The sequence below is a fragment of the Myzus persicae genome, unplaced genomic scaffold (genome assembly GCF_001856785.1).
Source record: "Myzus persicae strain clone G006 unplaced genomic scaffold, MPER_G0061.0, whole genome shotgun sequence".
Lineage (NCBI taxonomy): Eukaryota > Metazoa > Arthropoda > Insecta > Hemiptera > Aphididae > Myzus > Myzus persicae.
In genome coordinates this window covers 1,502,916-1,517,904 of record NW_019104266.1, presented here as the reverse complement: position 1 = coordinate 1,517,904, position 14,989 = coordinate 1,502,916, and the positions used below count along the sequence as shown (strand labels likewise).

Here is a 14,989-nt window from a genome sequence, read left to right as displayed (position 1 = left end):
CTTTGTAATTGCATAGTATAGGTACCTACACTAGTACCCACGGTTGTAATTCAAACATGAATGAAGGAACTATCGTCAATAATTAACAGTAGATAATGATGTATAGTGAAAGTAATAAAAAGTATTTTTACCTGGTGGTGTACTTACTGGATACTAGTTTAAATTTCAAAGAAAGGTACGTTGATAAGATGACCACATTATTTTTTATTTCCTGCTCCGTTATATTCATATTTCTACGTATATGTAGGTAGGTAGGTACCCAAACAGTAATCAACTAAAAAAATCACTACCTATATGGGTATTCATGATATAATATAATGTTAATTATATATTATTGTATACATAATCTTTTAGTACCTTAACTTTATTCTATCTCATAATTTGTTATTGACGTTATTGTTATTCATTAAGTTTATGTATACTGTGTATAATTTGTGTAAAACTATTTTTAATTTTATATAAGTCATTTGGAAATACTAAGTAAATGTATACATTTAATAGTTCAAAACAATTTGAAAATACCGTATGAACGTACGATTTAAAACTTTTATCTAAGTCTATAATATTTAAGTATACGCAATATTAGAACCTTACTAACAGCATAATTTAAGTAGATTGTAACAGCTTAACAGCTACTGGCTTCTATAATCGTTTATTACTATTTATTTCTGACTCAATGTACTACCTTGTGAATTTGTGACATAGGTAGATAGACTGAATGATTAATATTATTTATATCGTACAAAATTCTACACAAAATAAACTAACAAACGTTTACTATTTACCAATAAAATAATAAACAGAAGTCTTAGTAAATTAAACCCGTATACAATTATATAATTTAAATTAAATGGGAAAACATAAAGCAAAATAAAAAAAAACCCGAGGAAGTCGCTCTGCACTGAAATGGATACATTTTATTTAAATTAAAAATCATAGCATACGAAAAAATTCTGAGTAGAGACAGTCTGCCAGCCTAAATTTCTAACTAATTCTAAGGATATTTGTACTGCTATAGTTGACTTTTTTCTAAGTACCAACTAGATCCTATTTGCTACAAGATTCCCCCCCCACAAAAATGAGTTGAAGCAATTTTTACTGGTCCTCAGTTGATGTCAGACAAAAAAAAAAAACACACATCATTGTAACACAGTACATGAGTTGCTCCACTCAGAATCTAAAAAAAGAACATACATTTTTTGATTTGACACATAATATATTTATTACAGGTAAAGTACAATAAATTCAAGTAATATTTGCTAAACATTTGGCAACATTATCAGTCCTAAAGTACTTCAAAAGTAACAGAAAATGTACTTATAAAACTTATAAATTGACAAACTAGGTAGGTACATAGAATAATACTGATCACATATTTGTTTACATACATTTAAAAGTTCATTATAATGGCTCATTCATACTTAAAATATCGAAATCTACCACAAAATATTTAAGTGCATTATAAATGTGCAATTAAAAACTTCCATAATAAACATTCCTATTCCCATATTTATTACGCTTCGTCAAATCCCCAATCATTACCTATTTTAAAACCGTGCATGTACATTGAATATATTATTTATTCGTCATATAATTATTAAATATAGGAAAACCATATGTTTATATTTTCATTTTTCGTCATATTGGTTGATGTTTGATAGTGTTGAAGTAGTATTATCATCTTCTGCTTCATCACTAGTTAGGTATTCCTCTACTCGATCGTCCTAAAAATTAAATTTAAAAAAATTATAACCTTACATCATTTACTAGAGATGAACAGTAGGTACATTAAAATAATATCCAAAATAGACTGTCTTTAGGTGTCAACATGATAATTAAATTAAAAAACGTAAAATAATTAGACTTTTCAGTTATTTTAACAGGACATGTCATAACTTATGAATCATGGAGTACCTACCTAAAGCTAAGTACCATGTTCTAACATGCTACCAAAGATTTAATCGATAACTAATTTTTATAACTTTTTAATTATATGTTATCTATTATTATACATTTTACATTTTACAAATTTCTCATACTGAATAGTATTAATTCGATAAACAATTATTTTATCCAATCAACACTTTTTTTTAAAATCGAGAAAGTAAATTGCAAAACGCAATGAAATTACTTATTACTTAATTGTAATACAATATGTGAAATCCTAATATTATGTTACTTACGGGTATTAATGACAATGTGACTTTGCTTGAAATTACTGCTTCGTGATCCTCGGTTTCTAAGGGAGTATTACATGGACCATCGCTTATTAAAACTTGAGAGTTCTTAGGAATCATACCAGGAATGAGTAGAGAAATGGGTTCTTCTATAGATGTCGTTTTACATTTTGAAGGTATTTTCTCTTTTTCAGTTGGAGTCCAACAATGTCCACCACCAACACTTTCAGATGTTTCCATATTGACCACTTGAATTATTTTTTTTACGGAAATTTCAGAATCTGTAGTATTTTCATCGGAAGTGCTTAAAGATTTAATACTTTTTGATTCCTCTGATGAAGTAGACTTTTTAGTGGTAATCTTATCATTTACGTTTTCATTGGATATCACATGTTCCGGAGATTCTCCATCATCAATATTTTCATTTTTAAACTCCTAAAATACACAATATAAGTCTTATTTAAATGTATATTTTAAATCTTTGATAAAGTATTAGGGAAAAAGCATTTAATATTAATTATAATTACATAAAAAAAAGCGAAAAAAAATTCAAAAGCGCATACACACACAAGAAATAGTAAATATAACTAGCGAATTAATATTAAATTAATAACACAGGAATTGAAAGATTAAAAATAAAATTCAGATATTTGAATAATTTGAAGAACATTTAAAAAATACTACTTAGGATGTTAAAAAGCAAAGTTTAAGCATAAAATATATCAATATTAGTGCAAATTAAGTTCTTTATCCTAAGGGTACCTCGTTTTCAATTATTGTGGGAACGTTTTCTTTTTCAATTATAGACGATAATATTTCTCGATTCACGTCTTCCAATAGAGACGAAAACGCATTCACGACTAAGGGTAAAAAAAAAATATTTTGTTTATTCCTTTTGAAATTCAAATAATTCTGCACCAAACATAATAATATATGTTACAGTTATTTATTTAATTATATTTATCCTTTTACCATGTCGTGTTGTTACCTACTTATTTAATTCATAGAAATTAACAATTGTGCGTCGTAACATTTAAACAATCAATGATATCTATTATAAATATTTAATTAACTTCTTATAAATATATATATTTTAATCAACTTCAGATTTCTATATTTAATGTTTATCTATATGGGTACGACTAGTAAAAAATAATCGTAATTATTCTACAATCAATACATATAGGAGGGTCAACTCCGTAAATTATACATTAAGAGGTGAAATTAGTGTAGTAGTAAGAAAACAAAATTGCCAATAATATTACTGAACACATGCGCATCGAAATGTTTGTAAATCATTCAAACCTTATTCCCATCCATCCCATTGCACTCAGACGCCAATATCATTTGCTTAACAATGCGTTCCATCGCAGCCTCAGTTTCTTCTAGCTTGCGACGGAGCGCATCTATCTCTAAATCCCCTACGCAAAACATAAACTACAATCAAGGATTCATTGTAGTATTCCTATAGGTATTACTGTATCCAGTAAACCTATGATCCATAATTTAATTAAATATTTTATAAAACAAATTGTGTTATTAATTAATTATTATTACTTAATAGTAGTACAGTATACAGATTAATATTTTTTTTAGGCATTGCAAATATTATAGCAAGAATATAATGTTTTAACTTATTATATTAAAAAAAATACATTTAACTTACTCGTATCCTTTTCAATGAATCCTATGCAGCAATAAACAGAATAAAACGTTATGTAATTATACTTTTAAACTTAAAAATTAAATGAATAATTGTCTGTCTATAAATATTAAAAATATTTTTTAGTGTTTCACCTAATTTTGTAGGAAGATTCTGCGGCTGTAGCTTTGATTTACTATCTCTGCCGCAAGGATAATGTGAAGAATATTTATCATCAATAGTATCTTCGACGTCATCTTTTTTTGACAACAACTATAACAAATTTTTTAAATTATAAAAATAATTAAAAAATAAATGCTGGATTGCATAAATGTCTATTAGTTTTTACGAGTTCTTAAAGTAAAATTACCAATGGTTCATCCCTTAAATTTGAATGAACCATCAAATTAAACATAATTGTTGTACAACCTAACATTAGTTTACAAACAACATGTACATGTGATATCATGATTTTATACCTTCATCATAGTATACACAAAAAAAAGAAGTATTCCAATTGTATACATTGGCATCAGTATATTCATGGCACCACCGCCGTCTCCTCCAACCATTTTATTACTGGCGCCGCCCATACCTCCCATTGTTGGTCTTGATCCTGGAATTGGTGGCTACAAAATATGAAATATTACAAAAACATTTACACAAAACCGAAATACTAACTACTAGATATGAATATATTATGAATTTAAGGTAGTATGGTTTATGGGAGACATAAGGTTGCATTTTGCTCCACGCAGCATTACGACGGACAACGACTTTTTTGGGGAGCTAGTTTTCCTTATAAACAATTCCAGCAATAGATCTAGGAGATCCCACACTATCGCTTCATGAAGCAAAAAAGACCTATACGCGTTTCAACGGACTGACTTGAGTTTTACTTCGATAATAATCTTTAAAATATATTTGAATTCATTGTTGAGGTTTTTTTTAATCCTTCTATTTAACATTATAAAAAAATGTTTATAACTGTATTGTATTTACAATGATGTGGTTTTTAAATGTCGTCAATTTTTGGGGTCATAAAAATGCTCCGATTTTTGACATCAGCATCTTTTCTGATAGAAATATGAATCTAGTTGGTGCATTCGGAAAGTAAAAGTTCCCAATAGTTTTCAAAAGCATCGGAAAAAACAAAAAAAATTAAGGAAATATGGGAATTTTTACGCAAAACCAACCTTTTTTTTATGCATAATTTCAAAACACGAATAACCAATAACTATGGACACTTGAAATTTTCACCAAATATTTAAGTTGACTTAAATAAAAAATTAAATAAAATTTCAAAATTATTATTAGTGTAACACTGAAGTCAGTAACTCATTTATATCAGATTTACATAAATCCTGAAAACGCTTAAACCCCTCGATTTACAGTCTTTAGTGAAACTGCTTTTAAATTTTTGATTTTCTGCCCAAAAATATGTTTCCTTGAAAAAAACCTTTAATAAAGCACATGTAGCAAACTAAACCCTATAAGAAAACGAGTACTCTTCTCAAAAGTCAAATAGCCGTTCCAAGACTAGGTACATAACAAATGTAAATGTCATTATTAATACATTTATCAATTTATCAATTCATTATAACTGCATATAACTTTAAGTTTAAAACATTTTTATGTTAAACACTAAAAAAATCATCAAGATAACAAGAGGAAAAATATATATATGCACATGGCTTGAAGCCAAAACCAAAATAACATAAATAATAAAAAAAATTGGCGAGTTTGTACTCAAGTTAAATTTAAAACTAAAGAAGAAATTTAAATTGTCAAGTTCATCTATATACTGTGTCAAAAATGTTTACTTTGAAACTGTGAGGAGTTGGACTACCATGTCTAGGTCCAATATGAGGTTGGGGAATTGCCCGTCCTTTTTCCATTAATGCTGGATGCATTGACGCTTTGGAGGCTCTTAAGTGAACAGGAGTTCTTTCTTGCGGAATATTATCTAAAAAAAGGTACAGATATACTTTTGAAATATAAATCAATGAAAATAATAATTTTCACTACAGGATACAGGGAAATATTACAATAAAAACATTGTCTTATAATATAAGTTTATTTATTTATTAATGTAAAAAATATAAATATTATTATACACGCGTAACTATAAGCTAGTACTCATTTATTAATGTAAGCATTATAATTATGATCAAATATTAAAATTATATTTATCACTTTGTTAGTATTATAATTTGTTAAAATCAAGGTCGATTGAGAAAAAACACACATTGTTTGGGAGGCTTCGATAAACTTAAGATTATATGTTTGTTTTTAAAAATTAATTTAATACGATAGCCGATGGGTAATTGATAATAAAACTATTTTACATGTTTCTTGTCTATTATTTATTATAAATGTTTAACCAAACCCTTCACTAATATATATTTAATACAACTTTGTAATTAAAAGACAAGAGTTATACAGAGAAACAGACTTAAAACAACTAGGAATGAATTGTTTTTTTTTTAAAGGCCAATATTTATAGCCCATCATTTTTATTTAACAATATAAATTACAAATTAAAATTAGTTGTAAAATACAAAATTATAGACCTGCTTTTTAAAAAATTTCGTTCATCATAGTCCGAAAAAAAAATTGTACAACTAAACTGCAGTATAAAATACAAAATAATTTTGATTCTGTATAAGGTTAGTATACGTTGTAGGTACCCAGATTGATCTATATGATATTCAAAAGACAAAAATTACTAATTAGAACTTCTGATATAGTTTATATTAGAGTTGACAGTTTTTTCGGTAGACCATACAAATTAATGGCATAATCCGTTAGGTTAACTCCGTCAACTCCATAGACTTTATACTACTATATTATAAACAAGCAATGAGTGTATGGAAGTCGTAGAAGGCACTTTTTGATTATTCGATTACTCGTACGCAAGATAGTACGGGGTAGTAGGATATAATAGATAGATATTTAGATTATTGTATATTGGCGTAAAGACAGGATACATATCACTGCAAGATTTTGTTACGCCGCTCGTAATGCTATTGTTATACACAGTTATTGTCTATAATATTGTGTAGTATTTTTTCAGTACTTAACGGTTTTTCCGGTATGTACCAGTATAACGGTATACCATTCCACACCAGTACCGATTATAATACCACAATACCGGCATCTGGTTTCAATACCGTCAACCCAAGTTAATATATAGGTACTTAAAATTAAAGGTTTAATAAAAATGGGGCACACAAACATTTTTCTTAAACAGTTATTATATGCATAACTAACCATATAAAATAAATTACTTAAATGTACCAACACAATAAAATTTAACGTTCAATCAATTGTTTAATTGTTTTAGTGGCATCAAAACTCAAAATATTAATTTTAAGAGGACGCAATACCCACATATTATGTTGCCTTCTTCCTACTAATTCAATATCTATGGCCCCACGTAGGTTTTTATATTTTAATTTTAAAATAAATTATGGGCATTCTACGTGGAGTCTTAGCCTTACACTCAAATGTGATGAATAATATTAATTTATCAATTAACTATAATATTAAAAATAAGAGACTAAGAAAGTTAAATGAATTATTCTGAACATAAAGTTTTTTAAACTGTTTTGAGATTGTAAGACGGAGCCAGAGATATGTATTATGTATAATTATTAATTGGTATATACAGAGTGATCCAACAAGTATGCTCACCCCCTTTTTTTCTTTAATAGTGAAGTTTTTCCAAATCTGAGTTTTGGAATCTTTAAATATACTCAAAGACCATATTTTTATATTCTTGAGATTTTTTGTGTCACTTAAGGAGTGTCCTGTGGCGATACGAAATTTTTTTTTTCAAATGATAACCCCACTTTTTACTGTAAATTATTTAGCGGATAATTTTTTTGAGAATTTTGATGTATCGAAATCAAAACTCGAACGAGTGGTTTCCTAGTTATTGGACAATTTGTACCAAGGATGATAGTCCATAATATGGATATGCTTATAGAGTTCTACACATGGAATAAGAAAAATAACTAAATAAATCAAGAAGAATTTTACTTGCTATATACATATAAGTGCTTGACTAAATAAATATAAAATGATGTATTATTTATTTATATTATGTGTATAGACTATAGATAACAACGTATACTGTGTGAGCATATCCTTCTTCCTTATATTATAAACTATATTATCCTTAGCACAAAATGTGTAATAACTAGAAAACTACTAGTTCGAATTTTGATTTCAATACACCAAAATTCTCAAAAAAGTTATCCGCTAAATAATTTACAGTAAAAAAGTAGGGTTCCAATTTGAAAAATAAAAGTTTGTATCGCCACAGGACACTCCTTAAGTGGTACAAAAAATCTCAAGAATATGAAAATATGGTCTTTGAGTATAATTAAAGATTCCGAAAATCAGATTTTAAAACGTCATTATTAAAGAAAAAAGGGAGTGAACATACTTGTTGGATCACCCTGTATACCCGTGGACGAAGACAAAACTTTATTTAATAGCCATAATATCATATAGGTAATGATAACTAATTGGTTAATAAGCTTTTAAAAATACACTCAAATTATGATTAAATTGTAATGTGAAAATAATAATGATAATTCCTTACTCATTAAAGGGTCGCTTTCTTTAAGTCTATGTGTAACCCCCAAGCTTGTCAAGGAAACTCCATAATGATATTTTAGACATAGAGATCCATTCAAAGATCTTATTTCGTCGATTAAATGTTTATTGTGCGACATTTTTCCAACCTTATTTTCATTGAATAAATCAGTTATATTGATTGCACATGTGTTGAAAATTTCCTGACGACATTTTTCCAATTTTCTTTTTTTGTCCGTTGTTTCAATTACACGATCACATATATCCATTACTATTTTAACTATATTCACGTCCGTACTGGACAGCACATTGCAACAGCCTACTCCATGAACGTAAATTATAGCATCAAAACTACATAATATTATAAATTATGAACTTACCTATGTGAGTCTGAGGCGCAAATGATCCTTTTAGCATTGGATAAAATAAAGATGGCCATAGAATGGCAAAACATCCTGCTACAACAGCTAGAATGCAGATCGTTTTGCTTTGACTTATCTCTGTCGCCATGTCTGTCAGTTAAATTGTATCTTCAATTTTCCTAAAACCGAAAGTTATGATTGTAAATAATAACGATTTTAAGAAAGTTTCACAATATATTATTATTAATATCAATAATATGGTCAGTTCAGAACCATGTACGGGTAGAGCGTTTGCCTATCAACTATTAATACAGTATATTCAATTAGTTTGTTCATAAGGAAAAAGTACTTTTGTTTTATGTATAATTGTATAAATATGAGAAGTAATAACTATTTGAAGGGATGCATAAAGGAGACAACTCCATTTTTGTCGAAAATGGGTTTTTGCCTGTTTTCGATTAAGAAAAATTTTACGAGTATATCTGTGCAAGAACGAGACACATCCGGCCACCCGTATAGAAAACATAATGGAACTGGGGACTGTCTGTTTTTTTTCCCGTTGAAAAACCTGATAGCTCTGGAGATTGTATGTATTTTTTGAAAAGTTTAGAAGAATGGAGTTTTCTTGTTTTTGCACGGATCCCTTCTTCATTTACTATATAGGTGTTAGTAGACTCGTGAACAACCATAGCTTAAGGCAAGGTATTAAATCAGTTTTAATTTCTAATCAACAATAAAATAATAATAATTATATCAAATATTTTTCACTGTACGCGCATTTAAAAACCTAGTATAAATAGTCTATAATTAATCTATTGTTAATATTAAAACTTCAAGAAATCGCAACGAAATTTCCATTAAAATAACGGTGTTTAAAACAACAATTATTTAAAAATAATTAATTTAAAATATAGATTTTAATTATTTTTTTATCAATGATGGCCGATATATATATGTACCACTGGGTTAAATTTTTAAGTTTCAGTTTTGAGAACGGTTTTTAAAATTTGTAGGTACCTATTGATTTAGATTTTATTTTTGGTTTTGGTTAGGGGTTTGTAAATGGCTTTTTAAATTCTTCGATTTCAGTTTGGTACAATTTTGTAACTATATACAGTTGAGGTGACGACTGACAGTGTTGAAATAAAATAACCCAGATTCAAGCCCTATATACCAGGGGAGCCACAATAATGAGGCTCGCGAGCCGCATGCGGCTCTTAGATCAATTGTGTGCGACTCTTGATCCAAACTTAACTAAAATCAATAAATATATAATTTCATTAGAACCGTAAGATAGTGGTTTTCAGTGTTTTCACTGCCATCGCTTTCGTTATCATTTCAGTCGTTATTAGGTATAGATTAGCACGCCGTGGCGGCGGTGACAGAGCTTTTAATATGTGTAGTCAAAAATAATCACTGTGTGTTTCGACCGCGCCAGAGTCGACGACGATAACAACCGGATTGCCGTTAACGCGTCTTCGCGTTAATGTTAGTCGCGTACTCGAGTTCACAATGTTCACATGTCACTATGGCGCGAATCCGTAAATATGTTCTAGATCCACGACTGTCACGTGTAGGCATAGGTAAATAAATATACCTTCATTCAATTTAAAATGAAAAATGTATCATTGCTTTACAATGTGGCTCACCTCAAATTAACTTTATAAATTTGCGACCCTCAAATTTAAGGTTAGTGGCCACCCCTGCTATACACAGATGTCGTTCAAATAATATTTAAACATTTTTGTTTATATATTTCTTAACTTTTATTTCATATTTCATAAAAAAAAATGTTGTGAGTATCAATATTCTGTTTAAATTAAGTCCAGAGCACTATAGCAATAATATAAATGTAACCACTATAATGAAAATATGCAGATATGCAGTACACACTGACATACCAAGTTATTGTCGATTGATGAAAATCAATAAGAAAATAAACTGATAATTAGTGTATTTGTGCGTAAGTGTAAGTTACATGCAAATGGATACTCATTGTCCGAACATCGTTGCAAGGTCGTGATAGAGCCCGGAAGTATACATACTGGATTCCCAATTCCTTCTTAGATTGTTTTAAATGTAGATTTTTTTTCAGAAACCCGAAAGTTATTAGTTATAAGTTAAGATGGAGCTAACCATGCATTTGCTGTCTCCGTTTTACAAAAGTGTGACATGTCTACATAGCAAAATGTTCGTTTACTATAATATTATCAACGGTGTGCTGTTAGTTTTGATATTAGAGTGGATTAGCCTATTATCAAAGTTGTAGGTACAAATATTATCTATGTTTAAACGTCGGCTTTCTATTCGATATTTTAATTTTCAAAAGAGATATGAATATTTTCAATTTGTGATATTTCACATACCCATATTATAAAATATCAAAAAATTACAGACGCTTGAGCACAGATAATGTTCATACCTAAAAATTTGATAATGTATTAATTCACTCTAATAGCATAGTGAACATAAATTATCTTCGTCGTACGTTCGTAAGACGGAGACAACACAAGCGCATAGATCGCGTCCTCTTCACATATTATTAGTTATTGACTATACGTCTATACGAGGATCACTGTATTTGATATATTCTTCACCATAACTATTAACTACTAAAGTTTCCTGATGTCATTTTTTTTCTAATAACAACAAAAATCATATGAATTTTTAATTATATTTTCCAGTTCACCAGAAGGATACAAAATATAGAAACGTATATGCGTTAAACGTATAAAATAGTTCTACACTCCTACATTATATTTGGAAACTTTTCGTTCAAATTGATTAAGAAACATCAACATTTTCAAAAAAAATAGGTAACAGTAAAAATGGCAATTCTTATTAAGGAATAAGTATTATAGGTACCAACTTAAAAATTCAAATTTTGACTAGATGCAATTATTTAAGAATAAATTCAAAGGTGCATAATAGTTAAACATATAATGTATTGATTACTGACAAGACCGAAACGGGGGCGTCTAAAACTCCAGACCATCGCCCAAAAAATTCATTTTCAGTTACAGTTATAAATTTATAATAATTAAAACTGAACAATAGTAGATATAATGGTATCGACTACCAGTTCCCATGAGAATTACTCATTGGTGCCAAAAATAATTAATTCGTTTTGGCCTTAGGGTACAGAACAATAAAAGGTATGTTTTTCCGGAAGTCTGTAATTTTACACCAAAACAAAGATATGTAATTTTCACCACTATAGGCAGCCGAAAATAGTGTTTGTATTTTGCACCAAAATAAATGTCTAATAGTGATGGGCAAAATCGGTAGTTAGAATTATCGAATAGTTCAACGGACTATTCGAATAATTACATTTTTGGGGCCCGATTCGTAATCGCATTATAACACAGTACTATTAAACTAAATTGTTGAGCTAAATTTTTTTATGAAGGCTAATAAAAAAAAAAAAATGTAATAGGTTATGTAACTATTACATCAATAATACATCAATTTATTATTTCGACCGAATAATAACTTATAGTATTATACCTTAGTCTTTATGTTTCATCATAATAGATAATATATCTTCCCGTGCAGAGTATTTGTTCGTGTAGAGAAGTTTTTTCGCATTATGGAAGTTAAAATAATAAAAAATAATCGCGGGGAAGATATTTTAGAGTATATCACAATTACACATTTTATTTTACATATAAAACGAAAAATATGAATATAATTCGTTCACATAATTTTTACTCGAAAAAAATGTTCTGCAAAATTATTTACGGTAGGTGAAAATGGGAATATGACAATCATCCGTGATGAAAGTTCACACATCAATCACAACAAGAAAAACTTATGTATTTATATAAATGACAAAACACTTATATATATAATTACATAAGTACATAACAAAAAACCTGTAAGTATCAAAACAGTGAATTAAAAATATATGTAATTTAACTTATTTTAAACAAAACATCATCTCCAATAATTACAGTTCCAAAGTTAAAGTGCAATCCAACCAATTTGGCAATCAATGCAACATTAATTTGTTTTATTTTTTTTAAATTTTTTTTTTTTTAATTAGACTTTTTTATAATATTTATTTAATACTGACGTACCATATGGTGTAAATGATTACCTAATATTTAAGTGAAATAACCATTCAGAATCTATAAACAGAATATTCTGTGTCTTTAGCATCTCATATCTCAATATATTTTACTATCAAAACTTCTTCGACTATACCTATCTTATTTCAATCGATTTTAATTTTGATGCAAATTACATTTCCTATTTCTTACTACCTCAGATGGTGAAATTTACAAGTGTTATAAATATTTAGGGTCAAATTTGGTTCAAATTGACTACACCGACAGCCCATTTGCGCCAAATTTACCTGCGTAAACATTGTGCAATAACGACATACGTATATGTATAGATTTTTAAGTTTTGTATAATATTATTTTGTAGATAGATTGAACAAAATGTGTATAATTAATAAATATTTTTAAAAAATTTGTATTGATGACTATAGTTTAAAAAAAATGTTGAATTAGTTATTATTTGTGCAAAATTATATTCGTTTAATATAATTTATATAAAATGCGTACCTATTATTCATTATTATAAGAAAAAAATGGGTATTATTAATGATAATTATTATTTTTCAAATACGTAATAGATATTGACAATGATTTGAAAGTTTTTTAAAAAAAAAGCTATTATTATGTTACAAATAAAAATTGATTTATTATTATTATTATGTAAAATATCATTGTTTATTGTTGATTTTTTTAAATTCAAATTTGAACGTTATGTTTGTCATTTCTTTAAAAATACCTATATAAATTAAACCAAGTCGTTATTGTAAAATGTCCACAAAGGTAAATTTGGCGCATTTGGGGTATAGGATAAAACATATCTTTTTTATTTTGGAGGAAACGGGCTGTATCCAAAACAAATTAATTTTTTAGCGTAAATGTGCAATGCCAGTTTCTATGTACATACTCTGATTTACGATATATTTATATCGTATATATCTTATACATCTTAAGCCGTGGTATATACATCACAAATTATATAATATCATTGATTAGAAATACTAGTATTTATAATCAATGATAATATGTAATAAAACTATAAAAGCATCCTACTACGTGACCACAAATATAAATGTGTCACTGTGTCAAGACGTTCTAAAAATGTTTTGATTAATTTTTGATACATTTTTTCCCAATAACAAGCCTAGATAATGAAAGTTCACAGTGGTCGAATTCAATTCTGCTGCCTCCCATACAGATTAATTTGTAATTTTTTACTATAATTTTTAATTGCGAGGGTCTGATTTACAGCAGTGCAAAAATGGCAACTTAGTAGCAAAAATGGCAAATGCCAAATATGTCACTCGGTGCTTTTCCCCGCCGAACATCGGCGTATTCCCGATTGTTTATAAATAAAATAAGATACGATTTACGATTATTGTCTATTATATAAAATATTACAGGTGTACTTATGTGAGTGTGTAAGGCACTAAATAATTTCTCCCTCCTCCTACTATCACTGATACTAATTATTGAACAATTCGAACTTATGAGTAGGTACTTAGGCACGAGTAGGTATTAAACATTAAACATTGATTTTAGAATATTTCGGAATTGTATAAGGAACCCGACTTCATTATAATATTTTTTTTTTCTTTATTAATAATTATAATATCAATTATATTACTACCTTACCTATTGTAATTAAAAAATGTTTACATGTTGCCACTATCTCATTTTAAGTTAAAACTGGAAGTTTGGTGGTCATACAATAAATTAATTCTAACTTTTAGTAAAATATATCAAATATTTCTATTTTCTATCTATATTTTCGAGACGCACATCCGATAGTACTATGCTTTTTAAGTTTAACGCAGTGGATGGTCAATACGGCGAACGGTCCACCAAATATTAAATATTTAGGTATAAATGTCACTATGGCAAGCTAAATTATGTGAATATGGCACTTAAAAATGTAACTCGTAAGTACTTATCGTGGGATTTAAATTTATAAAAGAAACGACAATTATAATACTCACGGAATATTATGCCGAACTTCGTCAACCAATTTTCGGCATTTTAAAGCGATCGTGCAACCACACAGATGTGAAATTTAAAGAAAATCCTATAAATAATATTAAGACTGTGGCCTGCAGTGGCTGAGCAATCGGAGGGATAAAAACAAAATTAGTAAATACTGCG

General features: G+C 28.3%; 1 protein-coding gene across 3 annotated transcripts; it reads right to left on the bottom strand.

Moving 5' to 3' along the window:
- Positions 1-1,195: 1,195 nt before the first annotated feature.
- On the bottom strand, positions 1,196-14,989 carry LOC111040612 (resistance to inhibitors of cholinesterase protein 3). Of its 3 annotated transcripts, none has more exons than XM_022324556.1 (10): positions 14,827-14,989; positions 8,805-8,965; positions 8,432-8,743; positions 5,643-5,785; positions 4,299-4,448; positions 3,975-4,092; positions 3,844-3,864; positions 3,483-3,598; positions 2,184-2,612; positions 1,196-1,724 (listed from the first exon to the last, which is right to left on the bottom strand). In XM_022324556.1, the coding sequence occupies exons 2-10, from the start codon at positions 8,932-8,934 to the stop codon at positions 1,629-1,631; spliced, it is 1,515 nt and encodes a 504-aa protein (XP_022180248.1). In that variant the 5' UTR covers positions 8,935-8,965; positions 14,827-14,989; the 3' UTR covers positions 1,196-1,628. The 3 variants fall into 3 exon arrangements, with proteins under 3 accessions (XP_022180248.1, XP_022180249.1, XP_022180250.1); XM_022324557.1 differs by lacking the exon at positions 3,483-3,598 and adding an exon at positions 2,940-3,037; XM_022324558.1 differs by lacking the exon at positions 8,432-8,743 and having other exon boundaries at positions 14,827-14,988.

Coding starts and splice junctions, on each gene's coding strand:
- LOC111040612 (XM_022324556.1), bottom strand. CDS start 8,934: ATGGCGACAGAGATAAGTCAAAGCAAAACGATCTGCATTCTAGCTGTT. Junction 2,613..3,482: donor ATGGGATGGATGGGAATAAG/GTTTGAATGATT, acceptor TGTGTATTTTAG/GAGTTTAAAAATGAAAATAT. Junction 1,725..2,183: donor TCACATTGTCATTAATACCC/GTAAGTAACATA, acceptor TTTAATTTTTAG/GACGATCGAGTAGAGGAATA.